General features: G+C 45.8%; 1 protein-coding gene across 1 annotated transcript; it reads left to right on the top strand.

Moving 5' to 3' along the window:
• Nucleotides 1-309: 309 nt before the first annotated feature.
• On the top strand, nucleotides 310-8,504 carry PAF1 (PAF1 component of Paf1/RNA polymerase II complex). Its single transcript, XM_089478714.1, has 14 exons — nucleotides 310-580; nucleotides 1,508-1,537; nucleotides 1,621-1,713; nucleotides 2,470-2,591; nucleotides 2,809-2,875; nucleotides 3,653-3,754; nucleotides 4,005-4,110; nucleotides 4,922-4,990; nucleotides 5,086-5,189; nucleotides 5,532-5,648; nucleotides 5,757-5,885; nucleotides 6,269-6,374; nucleotides 6,716-6,803; nucleotides 7,735-8,504. The coding sequence occupies exons 1-14, from the start codon at nucleotides 528-530 to the stop codon at nucleotides 8,199-8,201; spliced, it is 1,653 nt and encodes a 550-aa protein (XP_089334840.1). The 5' UTR covers nucleotides 310-527; the 3' UTR covers nucleotides 8,202-8,504.
• Nucleotides 8,505-11,081: the final 2,577 nt, after the last annotated feature.

The following is an 11,081-nucleotide window of genomic DNA, read 5'->3' on the forward strand; positions in this document are numbered from 1 at the left end:
AATCAAATAATATAATGTAACATTAAATAATTTATATTTTATTATATATATATATATATATATATATATATATATTATATAAATATAAAAATACAATACATATTCCTAAAATAATATTAAATATTATTTTTAAAAAACGCCTAATTTTTCGACCGGAGTCTTCCCAGAATGCTTTGCACTCACTGATCATTAACATCATTAATATATTTTTATAATATTTTTATATTAATTAATTATATTTATTTATTTGAACAAATAAATATTCCCGCCGTGCTTTTCGCGACAGGCCTTTGTCGGGCGCATTCGCCCCTTCAAATAAACAACAACAACAAAAACCAATAACAATTCCTTTGGTTCCTTTTCCGGAAGTGGCTCCTCAGAACCCATAACCGAGCGGGCCTTCGCCGGAAGTGGCAGCCGGCGCCATGATCGGGAGGACTACGTTTCCCAGCAGGCGCGGCGGCCGATAACCGGAAGTGACGTATTGTCCCCCATGTCCACTGCGCTGTGGCTTCCTCGCGATCGCCATGGCGCCCACGATCCAAACTCAGGCGCAGCGGGAAGAGCAGCCAGGACACAGGTACCAGGAAAAGAGGAGAACCTGTTGCTTCAGTGCTGGATTGGGGAATGCTGGGAAGTGTAGTTCTGTGAGGCATTCAGCCTCCTCTGTTAGAGAGAGCTCTGGTGCGACAGTGAACTACAATTCCCACGGTTCCCTAGCGCTGAGCCAGGGTCTGCGGTAGGTTGCATTTGCACTGAAGAAATGATGGGCTTTAACTGCCCTGGCTCAGTGCTAGGGAATTCTGGGAACTGTAGTTTTTTATGAGTCATTGAGCCTCCTCTGTCAGAGAGAGCTCTGGTGCCACAGTGAACTACAGTTCCCATCATCCCCTAGCATTGAGCCATAGAATGAAAGTGGTCTCAAACTGGAGTGTTGTTGTTGTTGTTTTTGGACCTTCAGTTGCTGCAAAGTTTGCTAACAGCCTCTCAAAACTCTTGAATGGATTCAAACTCTTTTCTGGTTCAAGGCTATGGGATTCTGGGAGTTGGAGTTAGTTGTGGGGTCCAGAGCGGAGGACAGAAAAGAGTCAAAGCAGTGCCAAACTGGGTTATCTCTCCAGTGCGGATGCAGCCTATGATCACCTTCTGGCAGATACTGACCATAGAGTTGCACCTTTTGGGTTTCATGGACAAGGGGAGCGTACGTTGGGGGAACGTTTTCGTGGGTTTGGTGGACTTCCAGGCAAAAGATTGCCACCAAATATTTGGAAGAAGGGAATGTGGAAGACTCCAGGGATTGCAGAAGTGAAGCCCAGCGGCTGAAGATCACTCCAAGGCTCTCTCCATCCCTGAAATAAGGACACGGCTCTTACTTGTGGCATCACCTCTTTGCTTTTGTCCCATGCCAGTCCTTCTCGCTTTCGTGGCATTGCCATCTCCCTGGCTCTTAGGTGCTGGAATAGATAGCTGTCACGTGGTGTAATTACTCTTGTCTCGTTTTCCCTAGGCCTAACTCCCACCGGACGCTTCCTGAGAGGTAAGGCTCCCTTGCATTCCTCACTGTTCCCACTTCTGTTTGGGATGCGGCTGCGGACCCATCGCTCCCCTTTCTCTCTGCAGATCCGGCGTGGTTTGCAGAGTCAAGTACTGCAACAGTCTCCCTGACATCCCCTTCGACCCCAAATTCATCACATACCCGTTTGACCAGAACAGGTGAGAAAGAGAAGGGTCCGGAGGTGGGTTGGCATGAGGAGGTGGAACTTCTCAGCCATGGAAGAGGATGAGTGGGTTTTCTTATATCAGGGAAGCTCAGCTACCTTTGTATTTAGGGTACAATAAAGTGCCAATTGACCTTTTTTGGGGATTGCCATTTCTGTGAACTCTCTGGCTCTGTTGCCGTAGCCAGAAGCAAAATAATGTCATCATCAGTGCTGAGATCTGTCAAGTCCCTCCAGAGGTCATATATTATATCATTCAGACTATAATATGTCTGTTATATACCTGGGGTATTCTATGGCTCAGACTAGTATAGGTCTGCTTGCATACTGGCTACACTGTGCTGAAGTGTACAGGATTGTGGCATACACACACACATTTTAATTCAGTTGTGTTGCCATTTGTGTGGGAAGACACGATACAAATTCAACCATCCCCCAACAGATGTGGCAGTCCGTTGCAACAAACACTGAGGTTTTGTTTGACAACTTAGGAAATGCCTTAATGCACAAAACGAAAAAAATTACTTGTATTTTTCTTTTTCAGATGCACATTTAGTAAATGAAGTTGTTAAAACATTTATGTGATTGATCAGTAGTTGGGGGAACAGCTCCGGAGAGGTGGTTCCACACTTGCACACAGTCAGAAACACCAATTTTGTATCTGTTTAAACAAGCTACCTTTAAGGGATTTTAGCTGGTGGCTGTATGTTTTTCGCCGAGTGATGTGTCCCCTTGTTGCATTGCCTTCCAGGTTTGTTCAGTACAAAGCCACCTCTCTGGAAAAGCAGCACAAACATGACTTGCTGACTGAGCCTGACTTAGGGGTCACCATAGATTTGATCAACCCTGATACATACCGCATCGATCCCAACGGTGAGGAGACTCAGAAGGGAAGGAGAGAGCATTGGGCAGACCTGCCTGAGTGTAGTGGTTCATAATGGTGTGTGCCAGGGGTTTGAGGCTGAGAAACTGCCTGTAACTGTTGCGCCAGAAGAATCCTCACAATTCAGAGGGAAAGTGAGAAGAAGGAGGTCAATGCGGGGTAATAACCTCCACTTGCCTGACCCTGTGCCTTCTTTGCCTCTTGTAGTTCTTTTGGACCCGGCGGATGAAAAATTGCTGGAAGAGGAGATCCAAGCGCCAACCAGTTCCAAGAGGTAATGCTTCTGCCTTGTGCCATGATTTCAAAACACACATTGCCCTGGGGATGATTGCACTTCCCAGTAAGAAAAGATGCTGTCCTTAGAGATCTTCCCATTTGCATGCACCAGATCTCTTGTGCGTCCTTGTCTTCTGCAAGTCTCTCTTCTTCACTTTCATAACAGACTCCCTCTGTTTCTCATTTAAGTGATTTTCCTCTTGAAGGCTGCTAGTCTTCAATCGCTTTGCTGCAGTTGATCAGTGGTTTACCCCTCTCCTTTAGTACTTAATTGGCATGATTCTGAACCAAGCAATCTTGCAACCTGTTAGAATCATGTGCGTGAATCAGCTTGCAAGTATTTGTGGGCAATAGCTGATATCATGAGAGCTAGGAACATGAATACCTAACTGTGGACATCCGGCACTGGCATTATTTGGAAATGCCGCAGGAGAGAGAGGCAGATGTAAGTAGCCCTTAACTATCCCATCTTTTTAACTATAATTGTGCAGTTAAAGACATATCATACAAAGGGATATTATGTAAGTATTCAATTAAGGGTATATCATTTTAAATTTAAAATCAATGTTTGTGATGCCAAATTTAAAAACGAGTGTTTGTGATACTTGGTCAGCATTCTTTCTGGTTTCATGTAGGTGTGTTCTTCTTGTCTTCCCCTTTGTTTTCTTTTCCTTTTCTAAAGAAGATGAATGTAAATAAAAACAAAACCCTGTTCTAAATAAGTTTATTTCCAAATAAAAGTAAACCAATACCTCTTTCTTTTGCCCTTCCTTAGGTCTCAGCAGCATGCCAAAGTCGTGCCATGGATGAGGAAGACTGAATACATCTCCACAGAGTTCAACCGATACGGAGTCTCCAATGAGAAGCCAGAGGTTAAGTGAGTAGAAGCATTACAGACTTAAAATAAATCTATGTATAAAAGCTGTCTATTGCTTTTCTGCATAGAAAGACAGTGATGTTCAGAATGTTTGCGCTGGACATAGATTTTCATGCAAAAAAAAAAAACAAACAAAACCCTGGAGAGACCTCTTAAACTGACTGCAAATTTCTGATTTAAGGGGCATCAATACCTTTTTTCACTGGGATTAATAATTCTTTTCTGAACTGTCTTTCCTCACCTCCGTCAGGATCGGTGTATCAGTCAAACAACAGTTCACAGAGGAGGAAATCTACAAGGACAGAGACAGCCAGATTGCAGCCATTGAAAAGACCTTTGAGGATGCTCAGAAATCTGTGAGTTGTCTTCTTAATTTACTTTCTTGCTTTTAAGTAAACTTGCTTTCATCTCACTGTTTGGACCCTTTAAGCCTTTAAGAGAAATAAATGGGAAACTCGCTGGCTCACAGTGAGAAGAAATAGATGCTACAAGGACACTATGTCTTACCTATAGTCACTCTAGATTATGAGGGTCTATGCTGTGAAGTTAGTTTAGACCTATGGCAACCCTATGAATGAGAGACCTCCAAATGCCTTGGTCACCCATTGCCCTGCTCTGTTCTTGCAAACGCAAAGCAGGCTTGGCTTCCTTGATCAAGTCAGTTCACTTGTACTATGGTCTTCCTCCTTTCATACTGCCTTCCATTTTCCCCAGGATTATTAGCTTTTTCAGTGCCTCATTGAGAACCAGCATGGTGCAGTGATTTGAGTGTTTTGGACTAAGATGCTGGGAGACCAGGGTTCAAATTCCCACTGGGTGACTTTGGGCAAGTCACACTCTCTCAGCCTCAGAGGAAAGCAAAGTCTAACCCCCCCTCTGAACAATACTTGCCAAGAATGCCTCGTGATAGGGTTGACTTAGGGTTGCCATAAGTTGGAAACTGCTTGAAGGAACAAAACAAGAACAATAACAACATGTCCTCTCATGAGGTGTGCGAAGTGAAACGGCCTTAATAAAGTCCCTTTGGCTTCTTACATCTTAGCTGGACCCCTTTTGGGAGTCTGAAAGAGGGCTGGACTTTGGCAGGAGTATCTGGAGGGGATATTGCCTTATCTTCACAATTGCCCACACTGGCTGAGTCTCACTATAGCACACTCTTTCTGTTAGATCTCTCAGCACTATAGCAAGCCTCGGGTGACTCCGGTGGAGGTCATGCCTGTCTTCCCTGACTTCAAGGTAAGACAAGATGAAGGAGGGTTTGGGTAAAGGGGGCACTGGTTATCCTAGGACGATTGTGTAAGCTGCCCTTTCTCTCCTCCTCTTCCTCCCAGATGTGGATCAACCCCTGCGCTCAGGTCATTTTTGATTCAGATCCAGCGCCAAAAGACACCAGCGGTGCGGCTGCTCTTGAGATGATGTCTCAGGCCATGATCAGGTACAGACTCTACCATCAAATAGGTTAGACTGGCTCTATTCCTACTCTTTCTGTAGCCTTGCTTTCGGTTCCGACAGGCCTTTGAGGACTGACTAATTAGGCACGATGGGCCTTGTGCAATGTACTGGGTTTTCTATTTGCTGTTTTTATTGTTTTTTTACGGTTTATGTTTTTAACTGGTTTTAATTTTTTATAGCTGAATCACCTTTTAGCTTTTGCATTTTGTGGGTTTTATTCTTTCGGAAGCTGCCTTGAGTTCTATAACTGGACAAAGACAAACTACAAATATAAATATGATGATAATAATTCTGAGAACCTCTCTCTTCCCTTTTCCCTCTTCAGGGGGATGATGGATGAGGAAGGGAATCAGTTTGTGGCCTACTTCTTGCCAGTGGACGACACGATGCGCAAGCGGAAGCGTGACCAAGAGGAGGAGATGGATTATGCCCCTGAGGATGTGTAAGTGGGAGATGAAGCTGAGGGGTTGTGGGGCTGAATAAAAGAAGATCCATTCCACAGAGCTTCATCCTTCCTGAACCTTACAACGCTCCCTTTCTTCTCTTCCAGATATGAGTATAAGATTGCCCGGGAATACAACTGGAATGTCAAGAACAAGGCCAGCAAGGGATATGAGGAGAACTACTTCTTCATTTTCCGGGAGGGTGACGGTGTCTATTACAACGAATTGGAGACAAGGTGAGGAGGGGACAGATTTGGGCCCTTAGTTTTTCATAGATTTTTGTGGGGTGTCTCTGTGCCCTTAAAAGTCACTCCCATCTTTTAACAAGTCAGCAGTACTGGTCTACTATGGGCAGCACCACAATGTTGTCTTTGAAAAAGCTGGAAGTACCGTAATGATCATTTCCAGTTTCTAGTTCTGCACCTTTTCTGTTCTTTTGGATGGGATGCGGCCTGAAAAAACCTAGCGACTGGGAAGAGTGGAGTCTTTCTAGGGTGTCTCTGCCGCTACCCTTTCTGTGGCACATGGTTGGCAGCTGAGGGCCTGTGGTTGGCAGCTGGTGGGGCTGGAGCAGGTTACACCTTCTGTCTTAACCCCCTCTGCTTCTGTTGGGTCACAGGGTGCGTCTCAGTAAACGCCGGGCCAAGGCTGGGGTGCAGTCGGGTACCAACGCTGTGCTGGTGGTGAAGCACAGGGATATGAATGAGAAGGAGCTGGAGGCACAGGTAAGGCTGGTGGGAGCTCCCCGATGCCCTAAACAGGGCAGTACCCCAGACATAGGGGCAGGGGAATGGAAGAGAATTCCAGATGCTAAAATAAACTGTTCAGGCCTGTCAGGTTTCAAAATGCAGACTCTGCAAGAAGACCTGAGTTGTAGCAGCTCTGGTCTGTGTATTTATTTTATTTTATCCTGCCTTTCTCCCAATTTGGGACCCACATATTGCCATTGTGATCAATCTTTTGTGGATTAAAATGAGGGACCTGAGCCCTTGACAAGATGGCAGGTGCCCAGGGTTTGTCCTTCCTCACATGCCTCCTAACCCCTGCTTCCTCTTTGTCTCCATAGGAAGCCCGCAAAGCTCAGCTGGAGAACCACGAGCCGGAAGAGGAGGAAGAGGAGGAGATGGACTTGGGCAAAGAGCCTCAAGGATCAGGTAGCACAGATCTTTCTGTGGGGCTCCAAACACCTTCAGGGAATCTGGGGAGGGAGGTCTTCCCACCATGTTTTGGGAGCATCTTGGTCCCGGGAAAGGTTCTTTTTAACAACCGGATGTGAGCAGAAGTCATTTCCTGTGTCAAAGCAAGGCCTCTTAAAATTGGGCAAAGCAATGTGTTGAACATGTCTCCCATGCCCCCTAGAGGATGTTTTGGGACAGAACATTATTGAGGCCGGGCAGGAGATCTCCAAAGATAATGGAAATGCTCCCTACACATCTACTGGAGGCATTCTGGAGCAAATAAAGTATTCTTTTGTAATAAACATAAAACTTGAATCCCCCTGAGTGGCCCTGGGGCCCACAGATGGCCCTTTGGGGTTGCATGTACAAGCTGTACCTTGCCCATCCCTACAGTCAAACAACAACAACCAAAAATCCATTTTAAAGAGCAGTCCTCCTTTTGAAAGAAAGTGTCTGGGAATTGCCAGGCTTGTTTTAGAGGAGACCCATGCCTCTTGGGGGCACTGGTCTCCCAATTGGCGGTATGGAGGGATTCACATGGTGGGGATTGGGTTCTGGGTGGGCTTCAGAGACCACGGAAATATTCTTGGTGAGATATTATAATTGCTTGCCTTAAAGGGTTTCTTAAAGAGTCTGTTTTTAGACCTGGTGGTGCAGTGGTTAAATGCCTGGACTGCAGCCACGTACTCACAAACTATAAGGTTGTGGGTTCAATCCCAGCAAAAGGACTCAGGCTTGCATCCTTCTGAGGTCGCTAAAATGGGTCTCCAGTTGTTGTGGGCAACTAGCTTACACCTTGTAAACCACTTACGGAGTGCTTAAGTGCCCTGATAAGCAGTATGGAAATATACTTGAATATATTTTATTTAACCGAGTTGCTTTGTCCCGTGTCTGTCTGTCTCCTCAGACGAAGAAGAAGAGCCGGAGAAAGGCAGCGAGAGCGAGAAGGAGGCCAGCGAAGCAGAGGAGGAAGAGGAGGGCCGCTCGGCCAGCGAGAGCGAGGCGGAGGTCAGCGAGGCGGAGGGTGCAGTGGCCGAGGAGAGCGAAGAGGATGAGCGGGCGGCCCGAGACCAGGAGGAGATCTTTGGCAGCGACGATGACGAGGACTCTGAGCAGGAGGGCCGGAGGGCTGAGGGAGACGAGGAGGAAGAGGAGAGCGGCAGTGAAGAAGAGGAGGAGGAGGAAGAGGAGGAAGAAGAGGACGGTGGGGGCAGTAGCCGGCGGCAACAGCGCCAGGGCAGTGGTAGCCCCTTCCTCAGCGGCAGCGATCGCTCCAACCATGAAGATGAGGAGGAGGAGGAAGAAGAAGAAGGTGAGGCCAGCGCTAGTGAGGCCCCGTCAGAGTCCAGTGAAGAAGGCAGCGACAGTGACTGAGCCCAGGGCAGGGACACCTGGGGAGAACTTTTACCTGCCTTAGCAGCTGCAGCTACTGGGTCTGTTGTTCCTTTGGGGTGCAAAAGGTTCAGGAAAACTGGTCACAGTGCATGAGAAGGAGATGGCCTCCAACTCTGGCATGGGACTGTTGAGACCCCTGTTGTACAGAAGGACCTTGGAGACGGTTGTGTGTTTGAGTCTCTGTGTGTTAAGAGAGAGGTTTATTTTCTTGTTATTTCCTCCTTTGTACATAATGTGTTGTGTCGCTTACAATAAAAGTCCCCGTTTCCTTTGCTCTCTTGAGCCCCTGGTCTCTTCTCTTCCGTTGGTTCTTTGGCACTTTCCCTGGCTAGTGTTGAAGCCAAGAGAGAAGGAAATGAGAAGGCGGAGAGATGCAGCCTTGTGTCTATTCAGCAGTCAGGCAAATGGTATTTGAGTCCATTTCAGTGGATGGTGTACAGGAGCTTTTCTGGTTTACAGAATCAGATTTATCAGCACCTGAGTTTGGGAATTTGTAGATCTCTTTTCCCCCACGGTTCCTTTTATGGCCTATTTCTGCTGTCTGGGAATGAGCCTTATCTACATTATTTTAGTTTCCTTTTCTAAACAATCTATGGAGTTAAAACCATTCAAAATCCAGGGACAGATGAACGATATAATTCACTAAAAGACAGACTGTAGTATTCTATCTGGAGGATATTATGCTGGGGAATTAACCCAAAATTTCATCAAAATCTTAAGATTTTGATACAGGCTGTCAGTGAAAAAGATCTGCAACAGAGCCTACAATTAGTAATGCATATGCAGAGGCATGGATACAGATGACTTTGGGAAGAGTAGTGTGCAACCCTAAAACCTGTGTGCTCTAGTTCGACCGATGGCATTGTTAGAATGGAAACCAACCCCTGATAAACAGTAAATGGCATTAAGTAGTTCAGTTGAAGCAGTTCTGTTCAATTTCAAGACATGCAACACAAACCTGAATAGCTGGGAGTGCATGGCTGATGTGGGGGAAACCTTGTACTTAATGGGAATTAAAGGGCGTTATGATGGCTTACCAAAAACCTATAGACAGTGCCCCTATGGCTGCAGGAAGACCGAAGATTTGCATCATTTTCTTCTGGAACATACTTGGACCTGAAAGCCCAATACCTTGACCCTCTTGTTATACATATCAGGAATGCTGTTCCCTTAAAACAAATGATATCTTTACTGGCAGGAGCTGACTCTTACGTGTCCCATCGAACGGCCAAATATATTAAGTTAGCTCTATCCAAAAGAGAAGCTTTTGGAATTGCTTAGCAACGAGGTGCAATCTGAGCTTTATTCTTTATATTTTACTACCAATTTAATTGTCCTGTTTTAGGTTTAGCATGGAATTGGGTTGTTTTATGGGGGATCACAAAGTGTAATTTTAATAGGTTTTTTGTGGGGTTTTGGGCCATGTTTTAGAAGAGTTTATTCCTGATGTTTCGCCAGCATCTGTGGCTGGCGTCTTCAGAGAAAGATCTCTGAAGATGCCAGCCAAAAGATGCCAGAAAGATCTCTGAAGATGCCAGCCACAGATGCTGGCGGAACGTCAGAAATAAACTCTTCCAGAACATGGTCAGGTAGCCCGAAAACCCCACAAAAATCTCTTGATGCCGGCCATGAAACCCTTTGACTTCATGTAATTTTTAACATTCATGGCACATCCAACCAATGCTGCATATTTTAAAATGTATGCACTGTTCCTGGAGATTTCTTGCAAGAAAAAGAGGGTGAGCCAGAGAAGATGTGGGACTGCAGAAACAATCCTTTTGCATGCTGGACTCTACTGTGCAATGCTTCCGACTCATGGCAAGCTGAAGGCGAACCTGTCATGGAGTTTTCTTGGTAAGATTTGTTCAGAGGAGGTGTGCCTTCCCCTGAGGCTGAGAGAGTGTGACTGTTCAGTGCAAAGGTGGGTCATTTATGATAGCGGAGGGGTTCTTAATAAAGGGGTGGGTTCTTAAGAAATCCAAAGTTCATTCCCTGGGCTGGAGAAAGTTTGTGTTTGAAACCCTGAAGAGGCCCAGCTGGCGGTCAGCACCAGAGAGAGCACTGTGCCAGGAGGACCGATGCAGCATCTTGTAGCTTCCGGCATTCCTGGACCTTGGAGACGGCATGTGAGGATGTGACTCATTGCAAAAGGCTGTGATGTCGGGCAAAGAGGAAGGCAGCAAGGAAAGAGGGAGACCATATCAAAGTTGGCGTATCAAGCCTCATTCCCACTTACCTCTTGATTTGCTTCCTGTACGGATTCCTGAAACCGGTTCAGCAAACAGCATGGTTCCCACTAGGTTTGTGCCGGTTTCAAGAATCGGTGCAACCTCCGTCCTTCCTGGCCATATTGCCAGGGCAGAAGGAAAGACGAAGGGCCCAGAGGATGGAGCATGGAGTATGGAGGTGTGGCTGGGAAAGCCGCTGCCAGTGGGAACCAAGGCAGATTGGAATCCGATTCGATTCTCAGTTTGCAAGATCTCAGCAGGGCAACTGGCCGAGAATCTTGCAGGTCTCTCATTTATAGGGTCAACATAAGTTGAAGTTAACTTGATGGTAAACAGCAACAAATGTTCCCGTTAGGTGCTGTATGGCATTCTATAATATAATAGGTGCTGTATGGGGTTATTTTAAACTTTAACTATACAATGTTGAAATGGGCTAATATGGTCAAAAAGGCTTATTGTAGGATCTGGGCAAGACTGGAGTGAAGGACAGGGATTCTTGGAGGGGTCTCATCCATAGAGTTGGCATGAATTGGAAGCGACTCAGGGTCAGCCAACAATAACAAATGATAATAAGGTTGTTTATTATACAATTCAGGAATGAATAAGAAAGAAATATTGGGAAAGCATACAT

Source organism: Sceloporus occidentalis, unplaced genomic scaffold (genome assembly GCF_023333645.1).
Source record: "Sceloporus occidentalis isolate IW3139 unplaced genomic scaffold, rSceOcc1.0.p SCAF_13, whole genome shotgun sequence".
Lineage (NCBI taxonomy): Eukaryota > Metazoa > Chordata > Lepidosauria > Squamata > Phrynosomatidae > Sceloporus > Sceloporus occidentalis.